The sequence below is a fragment of the Pseudophryne corroboree genome, chromosome 9 (assembly GCF_028390025.1).
Source record: "Pseudophryne corroboree isolate aPseCor3 chromosome 9, aPseCor3.hap2, whole genome shotgun sequence".
NCBI classification, from domain to species: domain Eukaryota; kingdom Metazoa; phylum Chordata; class Amphibia; order Anura; family Myobatrachidae; genus Pseudophryne; species Pseudophryne corroboree.
The window spans coordinates 297272882-297286813 of record NC_086452.1 but is presented as its reverse complement, the minus strand read 5'-3'; the positions used below and the strand labels follow the sequence as shown (position 1 = coordinate 297286813).

Here is a 13932-nt window from a genome sequence, read left to right as displayed (position 1 = left end):
ATGTTCGAGTATACAGAGAGAGACGGATCACTGGCGCTGGATGATTAGGTCATCTCCAGCAATAACCTGGGTACAGCCTGCAATGTAAATGAGGTTTCAGGCAGCTAGATACAGCTTGAAACAGTGTTCGATAACAGATGTCCGACCAGGGTTTTTTGATGTGAAAAAGGTATTACACATTCATGTGTAAATGTTATCAACAGCCCTTATATATAAACAAATTCACTTTTTTGGCTTAAATAATGGGTTTTCCACCAAAGATGTGCTAAATCAAGGTCACGAAAAAGGCCAGAATGAATTAGTGACCCATAACCAAGTCAAACTGAATATACTAAATAACATTGTGATTTTACACAGTCTACGCATACCAGGTTTCATTTATTTGGAAATGCACTGGTGGAAGTTGTTTAAGCACATGTGCAGAGAAACTAAACCTTGGATAAGTGTTCTACTATTTTTAAAGTGGAAACTGCTATTTGGAACATAAAATATGAGAGAATGCATCACATTGCTATAGTCATTTAACAGCAAATTAACGTGGGAACTTAAATCTCAAGAGAAAAGTTAAAGGGTGAAACACCTGTAGTATCAGCAAATTTTGCGCACACTACCAACGTATAATGTTGCTCAATTTAATACTTAACTTATATTAACATTTATCCTTACTTTTGCTTCTAACAGGAATAAAAAAAATAACTAACACATAAAAACATTGGCAATTATAACAGCATAAAGTCATTAATGAAAACAAAATATGCCAAGTCTTAAGTTGAATTCACATAAAGTACAGAAAAAGAAAATAGGGCATCACTCTCCTTTACAGACAATTCTTCCAGGGAAAATAAGCATTTATTTTACATAATGTTCTTTGCTGTTCAATTTAACTGTAACAAAATACCTGCATCCATTTTGACGAAACAAATCTATACCAAATATAGGCTTGACTGTACACATACTCTAGCAGAAGTGGCAGACTTATTTTGTCCATTTGAAAACAGCTGTAGGCTAAGCCACAGTTTTCAGTGGAAGAAACGTGGACTGTCAGATCTCTCCAGCCTCACGTTCTTCTGAACTATGCTCAGATTTGCCATTAGCACTTTCATAGCTGCGCTTCTTCAGTTTGCGATCGCCATCTCTAGATCGCTCGTTGGATGATTGCTCCTGGTCTCTGGATGACCTAGATAAAATGAACATTAAAATTAACTTCTTTCATAAAGATATCAATATGTAAGATTTTAATTTTTGTCATAATTGTATCACTAAGTAAATACCAATCTAATAAAGTAAACAATATTTGACAACATTCAAACATGAAGGAATACTTGTTTTACTGTTATACGTATACACTGTGACAGAGCAGAACTGTGGCTTGAGTTCTTCGCAAATGCTAAAGATGCATTCATTTCTACACAATTTAATGAATTATCATATACAGATGTGTCCTCATACATCTTTGCTGCAGTCACAGCAAACAGCCACTTTTGGCACACTAGGACGCGTGAGAATAGTCTGGTGTCTTTTCTGCCAAAAATGCATCTTAGTCGCAATGTAATGCAACTAGGATGCACAAGACTGTGCTTACTAATTTGATATATGACACATGCATATATCTGTGAGCAACTGAGTCTCTGAATCTGTACACAAAGTGTTACAATGTATTTGCTGCATCTTTTTTCCAATACAAGTTGTTTTGCTTGTATACAGTTTCAGTTACAACATACAAGAGCCATACCAAATTAATCAGTATAGTCTCCTCATGCATTCTTATGGGGGAACGGGCCAACAGTGTGGTTTGTCCCAAATCCTTCCCGACTTCTATGAACGGAGGATCCTTTTTCAAATGACGTATCCACAGTGTTCATACAATTAGAAGAGAACTCCAAATAGTGTAAAACTATTTGTAATTCAAACAAAACAAACAAGTATGCGGTTTAGCAGACAGATGGACTCTCACCAAGTGTTATGGTCTACAGATGGTAGTAGACATTATTGCATCCAAAGATTCCATCTAGGCGTCCCCAGGAGTCGGCATCAACAGCTAGGTAGGTAGTCCACGTGTCCTCCCGTTACCTCCACCAACGCGTTTCAATAACCCAGTGTTATCTTTTTCAAGGTGTAGGAGGTAGCTGTATGGTGTAGGTATTTATACTCCACCTAATAAGGCTAATTGATAATTTGGGACAAACCACACTGTTGGCCCGCTCCCCCATAAGGCAATATACTGTATGTCTACCAACTAGGTAGACCATAAGTCTAGGTACGAGTCTATTTTGAATCCTTTGTACCGTATTTTGGGATTTTAACAGTTTTACACTATGCTTGTGTTTCTATGCTATTTTTTCTAAGTGACTTTTGAACATTGCCACACCAATTTGGTCATTTCTATGATAAATTACTTACGAATCTGAAGTGCCTGTGACTCGTTTGGTAAATACTATTTTCTCTTTGCATTGTTTTGAGTGTTGGTGACGCTTAATAACATTTGGACACGGGCTTAGTAGGCGCATGAATTGTGACTACATTTTGCTAATCCTCATGTGTTCTAGCCACATTGCATCAGTAAAAAAAACAAAAAACGGCCCAATGTTACCAGAGTTGCAAGTAACCTGGTGGCTCACTCACACCACACATCTCACGTTGCTGGATGCATGAGGACATATCAGTACAAAGCATGGTGTCTTGACAGAAATAAGAAAGTCATATGTAACAATTAAAAATACAAAACTTTACAATTAAATAGAAAACATCTGTTTACGGCTTAAAAATCAAACTGAAATAATCTTAAACCATGCAACTTCTTGTAACACAAGCCACACTAATACAGTACCATTAGCTAGTATGGTCAATCCATAAGCAGCAGTAGTTTATAGTGATGATGTGGTCATCAGCCATCCAGCACTTACCAGATATATGCTTCCTGACAAGTGTTACACCGACTACACTAACCCACCTCTTCCAAGCACTTACGTGTAAAACGCAAAATCCTATATATTTATGTGCGTGCACATTTTGTGTACAATATATGAATTTTAAAGAAACGCGCATTTTATGCACAGAAAAAATACGCCCACCTCTATAGGAGCTCAGACAGCAAGGCATGCATGTCAAGGTGAATAATGATTTTAGCAAGAATTTTCTTTTTTACGTACATAGAACTTAAAATTAGTGTGTATGTAAAATATTTTTGTTGCATGTATTGATATTTTCTTAAACAAGTATTATACAATAGTTAACTTACTTAGACTTAGAGCTCCGCTCCCTACTCCTGTCACGACTGTGATGGTGACTGCGGCTACGACTGCGACTATCAGAGCGTGATCTATGACGATGTTTATCACGGGATCTGGAACGTGTTTTCCTTTTACGGTCCCGCGAAGAAGAACGAGGCTTACGTCTTTCTCTGGACTTTGACCTGGATGAAACCAAAATGCAAAAATACATAATTCAACAACATACACAAGAGACTCAAAAAAAAACAAAAACAAAAAAACAAACAAAAAAACCCACAACAACACTGATTTAACCAATTAGTCTGAATAACCGCTTTTATCCATTTTCCAGTGTTTGGCAGCAACAGGTAGATGGTCATGTGCTCCAATACATTATCAGATTTTCATTCCAACCAGCCAGATTGGACAGATTGTCTGCCGCTTAACTGTACAGTGTATGCCCAGCTTTAGTTGTGTGCGGGAGCAGAAGCACTGTAATGAGACCACATATAGAGGAATAAGTGGTCTAACAAATACTGTAAGCCCCAAGTACAGTATAGTCACTACAAATAAACTAATAATTAGACACAGTAACAAAAATAACAAACACCTAACTACTGTAAAGGGGCATATCAGTAGTCCATATAGGTTAAAACCTAATACATATCGCACCATGTATACAGCTTGTGATGCTGATGCACGCTCCTGCACGGTCAGTATCGCAACAAAATAACGAGTTTTATGGTAAGAACTTACCCTTGTTAAAACTCTTTCTGCGAGGTACATTGGGCTCCACAAGGATGGACAATGGGGTGTAGAGTAGGATCTTGATCCGAGGCACCAACAGGCTCAAAAGCTTTGACTGTTGCCAAGATGCATAGCGCCGCCTCCTCTATAACCCCGCCTCCCAGCACAGGAGCTCAGTTTTTAGTTAACCAGCCCAATGCAGTAGCAGGAAAAGAGACGACAACAGTTAGTAGCCACATGCACCACACTCTCATGACAGGAGAAGTGTCAGCGGCTAATGCCACACCAACCCAAAGAAGCTTAGTGCGTCAGGGTGGGCGCCTTGTGTACCTCGCAGAAAGAGATTTAACAAGGGTAAGTTCTTACCATAAAACTCATTTTCTGCTGCAGGGTACACTGGGCTCCACAAGGATGAACAATGGGGATGTCCTAAAGCAGTTCCTTATGGGAGGGGACGCACTGTAGCGGGCACAAGAACCCGGGGTCCAAAGGAAGCATCCTGGGAAGCGGCAGTATCGAAGGCATAGAACCTTATGAACGTGTTCACCGAGGAACAAAATGCAGTAACCACACCTGGCGCTACTTAATTCACCCAAAAAAAGCAGTGCTTTCTTTAACAGCTTACTTTTTCAGTCATATTCATATTTCTACAACAATCTCATTTCAAAAGAAGGTATAGATCTGAAAGATTAAAACACACAGAACATAGTGCAACCAATTTTGGTAAAAACTATAGAAGGTGTTTATTTATTCAACTCACATAAATATGAGTCAGTATTGCATATCATCCACCAGATGGCCTTGATCCTTAATTTTCACAATAGATGGTTTAGAACATCAATCCTTGCAGATGTACTAGAAGCTCAAGAAGATAAATATATAGTGCAATAGAGCTTAACCATGGGACACGTTTTTATTTTGACAAAAACACACTTACATCAAACAAAAAATTAAAAGCATATATCACCCATTGGGATCAGCACCGGAGACCAAATTCCAAACAGAGCCAGCTGTAACTATGTCATGGATGGGTTTCCGGATAGCAGGAACCTTGTGCTTAAGCGCGCTTTCGGTCTAAAAGACCTTCCTCAGAAGCATAAGGTTCATGTATGCCGGGAGCCATTTAAATACCCCCTTAATTGTCTCCCTCCTGTAGGTAATCACAGTTCTGATGCGCGTCCTTGTCCGATGCGGAAGTGCGTCACCGGAAGTGACGCGTGCGTTCCACCGGCGCGATCATACTTCCTGTTTGCGTTCCACCAGCGTCATCTTACTTTGTCTTTCTAATCCATATAGCGATTTTCATACAGGTCCATGTATTAGGAAACTTTCTAACAATCCATATGATTATTTGGGGACAAATCGTTCAAAGGAGGCATGGTTCCCAGAAAAGAAACAAGATATAATCCATGTAAAAAACATATAAAAATTATATTTATAAAAAACATATACTAAAATGATATATATATAAAGAGTATGTTAAAAAATATATATAATTCCACAGTAATAAAATTTCAGGATTCTAAAAACCATTTAAGTTCGAAATCGGCATTGAGGCCATTAGGGATTAGGGAACCGAGTTTATAGATCCAACGCATCTCAGCTTTGGCTAAAGGGATCTCGATATCTTTGTCCCGCCATGTTGGATTAACTAGTTGGATGCCCCAAAAAGATTTAATTCCCCCTACCTTACCATCATGTACATTTTTAAAATGAGAAGACAAAGAGTGTGTCTCCAACCCTTTTTTTATATTATATAGATGTTCCGCCAACCTTGTTTTTAAACATCTTGTAGTTTTTCCTATATATAACAAGGAGCATTGACACTCTATGGCATATATAACGTTTTTGGAATTACAAGTGATGAATTCCTTAATGCCATAATTAGTTCCCTTTACTGAAAATTCTTTCAGTTTACTATTTCCTTTTGTTGCCCTGCACATGTTACAAGTGGTACATCGATGGAAACCCAAGGTTCGAATACTACTCCTTTTATTACTTTCGATGGAACTGTGAACTAATTTGTCTTTTAAAGATTTTGATTTCCTATAGATGAAGGCAGGTTTAATGGGTAAACAGGGACCTATGACCGCATCCTTCTTAATCACACTCCAATGTTTCTCAAAAACCTTTTCAATTTCTTTATATTGGCAATTGAAATTGCATATAAACGACCACTGGTAAGTATCATCTTTTTCAGTTGCCTTTGGTTTACCAATCAGATTTTTTCGTTCTAAAGTACTGACTTTCGTCTGTGCTTTTATTAGATGTTCAGGTTTATAACCTTTTTGTAGAAAGCGATTGGTCATGTCAGTGGATACAGTATTACATACTTCAGGGTCGGTGCAGTTTCTTTTTGCTCGTATATATTGACTATACGGTATACTGTCTAGCCAATTATTATGGTGTTGGCTATCGGTACCAATATAGCTGTTGGAATCTGTCGGTTTTCTATATAACCTAGTTTGTATGGATTGATTTTTTATATAAATACAGAGGTCCAGGAAATTTAACTCTTCACTATTGATATTAGTAGTTAATCTAATGTTAAATTCGTTCATATTTAATGAAGTACAAAAAGAGTCAAGATCTTCTCTGCTGCCGCTCCAAAAAAAGAGCAGATCATCAATATATCTACGCCAGAGCACCAGATTCGCCCCCAGCACGCCGCCTCGCCATACTGTCAGATCCTCCCAGTAGGCCATGAAGAGGTTGGCGTAACTGGGAGCGAATCTGGTGCCCATTGCCGTGCCAACACATTGCAAATAATAATTGCCATTAAATACAAAATAATTATTACGAAGTATGAATCTTATACTTTGGATTATGAATTCTTTTAAATCAGTAGAATATTCAGACTGATTCAAAAAATATTGGACGGCTTCAATACCTTTATCTTCTTGTATTATGGTGTATAGTGTCGACACGTCGGCACTGACCATAATATAATTGTCACACCAATTGGTGTTTGACAATAAGACTAATACATCATTGGTGTCCTTGAGGTAGGACTTAGTTTTTTGTACCAGTGGCTGTAGGTAATGATCTACTACTGAGGACAAATTTGAGGTGACACTATTTATGCCTGATACAATTGGTCTACCAGGGGGGTGGAGGGGGTCCTTGTGGATTTTTGGCAGAGTATATATAGTTGGTATGGACGGATGTTTTAGATTAATGTAGTCATATTCATGATTGGTAATTATTTTTTTAGATAAAGCATCATCAATTAAATCTTTTAAGCATTTTGATATTCTTTCTGTGGGGTTATTCTTCAATTTTTTATAAGTGACCCCATCATTAAGCTGTCGTTCAATCTCTGCAATATAGTCAGTACGATCCATCAGAACCACCCCTCCACCCTTATCCGCTGGTTTTACAATTAGTTGGTCATCATCCTTTAATCCTTTTAGGGCGTGCCACTCCTCCTTTGTTAAATTGCAATTTCTGCATCTTTTTTTAATAACTTTTTCCACATCATCCAGTACTAATTTACTAAAGCAGTCTAAAAAGCTGCCTTTACAGTAAGTTGGATAAAAGGTAGACTTTGATCTAAACTTCGGGTTTACTACGTTACTATTTTCTCCAGTTTCTTTTTCCTCTTTATTCAAAAAGAATTTTTTTACTGTAAGTTTGCGTATATATTTCTGTAAATCTATGTAAAAGTCAAATGGCTCCAATTGACTAGTGGGTGCGAATTTAAGACCTCTTTTTAACACCTTTTCCTCATCTTCTGTTAAAATCCTGCTACTTAGATTAAATATCTTAGTTCCACTATCTAATAAGTTATTTATGGGGGGTTTCTCGACTTTTGGTTTATTCTTTTTTAAACCACCTCTCCTACCTCTTTTATTTCTTTTCTTTATATTCTTTCTGAGTACAACTTTTGTTTTTATTTGTTGTTCATCTAATTTCTCCATCTTGTTCGCTGGCCTCTTCCTAAAAAAGGTGATCTATTGTATCTTCTATTTCTCCAATTTTCATGCTCACCTTCCTCAAATCTATCATCCTCTTTGTAGAATTTTTTATCCATATACTCCTCTTTCCAATGGAAATTAGAGCTCCTATTATTATCTTTATAGGGCTGTGTTCTTTTATGATCATATGTTCTTGATGGTTTCTCTATATGATTTCTATAGGGATCATCAGTTATTGTCCTTAATCTTTTTCTTTTGAACTGATTTTTTGAGATAAATGATTTCGGTTTTTCTTTAACTTCTATTGGGTCCTTGGTTATATTTTTAGGTGCTTTTGCATCATCCTTATCTCTTAAATATTTTTTTCTTTTTCTCTCTTTTATATCTCTTGTTTCTTTATTTAGTTTCCTTACAATCTCAGCCTCTGCATCTCTAACATCTTCTAGGAAACTAAATAAAGAAACAAGAGATATAAAAGAGAGAAAAAGAAAAAAATATTTAAGAGATAAGGATGATGCAAAAGCACCTAAAAATATAACCAAGGACCCAATAGAAGTTAAAGAAAAACCGAAATCATTTATCTCAAAAAATCAGTTCAAAAGAAAAAGATTAAGGACAATAACTGATGATCCCTATAGAAATCATATAGAGAAACCATCAAGAACATATGATCATAAAAGAACACAGCCCTATAAAGATAATAATAGGAGCTCTAATTTCCATTGGAAAGAGGAGTATATGGATAAAAAATTCTACAAAGAGGATGATAAATTTGAGGAAGGTGAGCATGAAAATTGGAGAAATAGAAGATACAATAGATCACCTTTTTTAGGAAGAGGCCAGCGAACAAGATGGAGAAATTAGATGAACAACAAATAAAAACAAAAGTTGTACTCAGAAAGAATATAAAGAAAAGAAATAAAAGAGGTAGGAGAGGTGGTTTAAAAAAGAATAAACCAAAAGTCGAGAAACCCCCCATAAATAACTTATTAGATAGTGGAACTAAGATATTTAATCTAAGTAGCAGGATTTTAACAGAAGATGAGGAAAAGGTGTTAAAAAGAGGTCTTAAATTCGCACCCACTAGTCAATTGGAGCCATTTGACTTTTACATAGATTTACAGAAATATATACGCAAACTTACAGTAAAAAAATTATTTTTGAATAAAGAGGAAAAAGAAACTGGAGAAAATAGTAACGTAGTAAACCCGAAGTTTAGATCAAAGTCTACCTTTTATCCAACTTACTGTAAAGGCAGCTTTTTAGACTGCTTTAGTAAATTAGTACTGGATGATGTGGAAAAAGTTATTAAAAAAAGACGCAGAAATTGCAATTTAACAAAGAAGGAGTGGCACGCCCTAAAAGGATTAAAGGATGATGACCAACTAATTGTAAAACCAGCGGATAAGGGTGGAGGGGTGGTTCTGATGGATCGTACTGACTATATTGCAGAGATTGAACGACAGCTTAATGATGGGGTCACTTATAAAAAATTGAAGAATAACCCCACAGAAAGAATATCAAAATGCTTAAAAGATTTAATTGATGATGCTTTATCTAAAAAAATAATTACCAATCATGAATATGACTACATTAATCTAAAACATCCGTCCATACCAACTATATATACTCTGCCAAAAATCCACAAGGACCCCCTCCACCCCCCTGGTAGACCAATTGTATCAGGCATAAATAGTGTCACCTCAAATTTGTCCTCAGTAGTAGATCATTACCTACAGCCACTGGTACAAAAAACTAAGTCCTACCTCAAGGACACCAATGATGTATTAGTCTTATTGTCAAACACCAATTGGTGTGACAATTATATTATGGTCAGTGCCGACGTGTCGACACTATACACCATAATACAAGAAGATAAAGGTATTGAAGCCGTCCAATATTTTTTGAATCAGTCTGAATATTCTACTGATTTAAAAGAATTCATAATCCAAAGTATAAGATTCATACTTCGTAATAATTATTTTGTATTTAATGGCAATTATTATTTGCAATGTGTTGGCACGGCAATGGGCACCAGATTCGCTCCCAGTTACGCCAACCTCTTCATGGCCTACTGGGAGGATCTGACAGTATGGCGAGGCGGCGTGCTGGGGGCGAATCTGGTGCTCTGGCGTAGATATATTGATGATCTGCTCTTTTTTTGGAGCGGCAGCAGAGAAGATCTTGACTCTTTTTGTACTTCATTAAATATGAACGAATTTAACATTAGATTAACTACTAATATCAATAGTGAAGAGTTAAATTTCCTGGACCTCTGTATTTATATAAAAAATCAATCCATACAAACTAGGTTATATAGAAAACCGACAGATTCCAACAGCTATATTGGTACCGATAGCCAACACCATAATAATTGGCTAGACAGTATACCGTATAGTCAATATATACGAGCAAAAAGAAACTGCACCGACCCTGAAGTATGTAATACTGTATCCACTGACATGACCAATCGCTTTCTACAAAAAGGTTATAAACCTGAACATCTAATAAAAGCACAGACGAAAGTCAGTACTTTAGAACGAAAAAATCTGATTGGTAAACCAAAGGCAACTGAAAAAGATGATACTTACCAGTGGTCGTTTATATGCAATTTCAATTGCCAATATAAAGAAATTGAAAAGGTTTTTGAGAAACATTGGAGTGTGATTAAGAAGGATGCGGTCATAGGTCCCTGTTTACCCATTAAACCTGCCTTCATCTATAGGAAATCAAAATCTTTAAAAGACAAATTAGTTCACAGTTCCATCGAAAGTAATAAAAGGAGTAGTATTCGAACCTTGGGTTTCCATCGATGTACCACTTGTAACATGTGCAGGGCAACAAAAGGAAATAGTAAACTGAAAGAATTTTCAGTAAAGGGAACTAATTATGGCATTAAGGAATTCATCACTTGTAATTCCAAAAACGTTATATATGCCATAGAGTGTCAATGCTCCTTGTTATATATAGGAAAAACTACAAGATGTTTAAAAACAAGGTTGGCGGAACATCTATATAATATAAAAAAAGGGTTGGAGACACACTCTTTGTCTTCTCATTTTAAAAATGTACATGATGGTAAGGTAGGGGGAATTAAATCTTTTTGGGGCATCCAACTAGTTAATCCAACATGGCGGGACAAAGATATCGAGATCCCTTTAGCCAAAGCTGAGATGCGTTGGATCTATAAACTCGGTTCCCTAATCCCTAATGGCCTCAATGCCGATTTCGAACTTAAATGGTTTTTAGAATCCTGAAATTTTATTACTGTGGAATTATATATATTTTTTAACATACTCTTTATATATATATCATTTTAGTATATGTTTTTTATAAATATAATTTTTATATGTTTTTTACATGGATTATATCTTGTTTCTTTTCTGGGAACCATGCCTCCTTTGAACGATTTGTCCCCAAATAATCATATGGATTGTTAGAAAGTTTCCTAATACATGGACCTGTATGAAAATCGCTATATGGATTAGAAAGACAAAGTAAGATGACGCTGGTGGAACGCAAACAGGAAGTATGATCGCGCCGGTGGAACGCACGCGTCACTTCCGGTGACGCACTTCCGCATCGGACAAGGACGCGCATCAGAACTGTGATTACCTACAGGAGGGAGACAATTAAGGGGGTATTTAAATGGCTCCCGGCATACATGAACCTTATGCTTCTGAGGAAGGTCTTTTAGACCGAAAGCGCGCTTAAGCACAAGGTTCCTGCTATCCGGAAACCCATCCATGACATAGTTACAGCTGGCTCTGTTTGGAATTTGGTCTCCGGTGCTGATCCCAATGGGTGATATATGCTTTTAATTTTTTGTTTGATGCAAGTGTGTTTTTGTCAAAATAAAAACGTGTCCCATGGTTAAGCTCTATTGCACTATATATTTATCTTCTTGAGCTTCTAGTACATCTGCAAGGATTGATGTTCTAAACCATCTATTGTGAAAATTAAGGATCAAGGCCATCTGGTGGATGATATGCAATACTGACTCATATTTATGTGAGTTGAATAAATAAACACCTTCTATAGTTTTTACCAAAATTGGTTGCACTATGTTCTGTGTGTTTTAATCTTTCAGATCTATACCTTCTTTTGAAATGAGATTGTTGTAGAAATATGAATATGACTAAAAAAGTAAGCTGTTAAAGAAAGCACTGCTTTTTTTGGGTGAATTAAGTAGCGCCAGGTGTGGTTACTGCATTTTGTTCTCTGGTTTTATTCTGGTCTTGGTGAAGGCTAATTGTACCACACGGGCTGCCACTATATACATCTTAGCGCAGATCAAACTACACTATTCACTGTGTTCACCGAGGAGCACGTAGCCGCCTTGCACAATTGTTCAAGGGTCGCACCACGGCGGGCCGCCCAAGAAAGTCCAACGGACCGAGTAGAATGGGCCATAATGTGAGCAGGAGTTGACAGACCAGCCCTCACATAAGCATGTGCAATCACCATTCAAATCCATCTGGCCAAAGTCTGCTTGTGAGCAGGCCAGCCCCGTTTGTGAAATCCAAAACAGAACAAATAGAGAATCAGATTTCCTAATAGAATCAGTTCTCTTCACATAGATACGGAGAGCCCGTACCACATCCAAAGACCGCTCTTTGGGAGACAGATCAGGAGAAACAAGTGCCGGAACCACAATCTCCTGATTAAGGTGGAACGAAGAAACTACCTTAGGTAAATATCCGGGACGAGTCCTAAGAACCGCCCGGTCATGGTGAAATATCAGATATGGGGAACTACAAGACAAGGCACCCAAATCCGACACTCTTATAGCTGAGGCAATAGCCAGCAGAACCACCTCCTTAAGGGAAAGCCACTTAAGATCAGCTGAACCAAGAGGTCAAACGGAGACTCCTGTAACGCCTCCAAAACCACAACAAATCCCAAGGAGCCACAGGCGGGACATAGGGAGGTTGGATACGCAACACACCCTGAGTAAAGGTATGCACATCAGGTAAGGTCGCAATTTTTCTCTGAAACCACACCGACAAGGCAGAAATTTGAACCTTGAGGGAGGCCAGATGGAGGCCTAAGTCCAGGCCCTGCTGAAGAAAAGCCAACAACTTGGCTGTACTAAACTTGGAAGCGTCATAATCGTTAGATGCGCACCAAACAAAGTAAGAATGCCAGACTCTATGGTAAATCCGAGCAGAAGCCGGTTTCCGGGCACGCAACATAGTTTGAATGACCGCCTCAGAAAACCCTTTAGCCCTCAAGACGGAAGCTTCAAGAGGCATGCCGTCAAAGACAGCCGGGCCAGGTCCTGGTAGACATAGGGGCCCTGAACGAGGAGGTCTGGGCGTTGTGGAAGTAGAAGGGGACGCTCTGACGAGAGGCCCTGAAGGTCTGAGAACCAGTGCCGTCTGGGCCACGCTGGAGCTATGAGAAGCAGGATTCCTCCTTCCTGCTTGAACTTCTGAATTACCCTGGGCAGAAGTGACACCGGAGGGAACACGTACGGCAGCAGAAACTTCCACGGCACCGCCAACGCATCCATGAATGCTGCTTGAGGATCCCTTGTCCTTGCTCCAAAGACCGGAACCTTGTTATTGTGTCGAGACGCCATCAGATCCACGTCTGGAAGGCCCCACCTTTCCACTAGGCGTTGAAACACTTTTGGATGGAGGCCCCACTCTCCGGCGTGTACGTCCTGACGACTGAGAAAGTCCGCTTCCCAATTCAGGACTCCCGGAATGAATATTGCCGGTAGATGGCGTTCCGCCCATTGAAGAATCCGTGAAACTTCCTTCATTGCCAAGCGGCTTCGAGTGCCGCCCTGATGATTTATGTAGGCCACAGTGGTGGCGTTGTCCGACTGTACTTGAACAGGACGGTTCTGAATCAAATGCTGGGCCAGGTTCAAGGAGTTGAAGACCGCCCGCAAATCCAGAATGTTGATCGGGAGGAGAGACTCCTCCTTGGTCCACCGACCTTGAAGGGAGTGTTGCTCCAACACCGCTCCCCAACCCCTTGGACTGGCATCCGTCATCAACAGGACCCAGTCGGATATCCAGAAGGGACAGCCCCTGCATAATCGTTGG

The 13932-nt window shown here is 38.6% G+C and overlaps 1 protein-coding gene across 2 annotated transcripts in view; it reads right to left on the bottom strand.

Annotated features, from left to right (window-relative positions):
• Positions 1-827: 827 nt before the first annotated feature.
• The window catches only part of LUC7L2 (LUC7 like 2, pre-mRNA splicing factor), a 223945-nt gene continuing 210840 nt past the window's right edge, over positions 828-13932 (bottom strand). For both annotated transcript variants that reach the window (XM_063940390.1, XM_063940389.1), the window contains 2 exons: positions 3239-3412; positions 828-1177 (listed from right to left, as the gene is read on the bottom strand). In XM_063940390.1, the coding sequence (XP_063796460.1) occupies positions 1042-1177; positions 3239-3412 (310 nt within the window). In that variant the 3' untranslated portion in view covers positions 828-1041. The remainder of the gene's footprint in view (positions 1178-3238; positions 3413-13932) is intronic.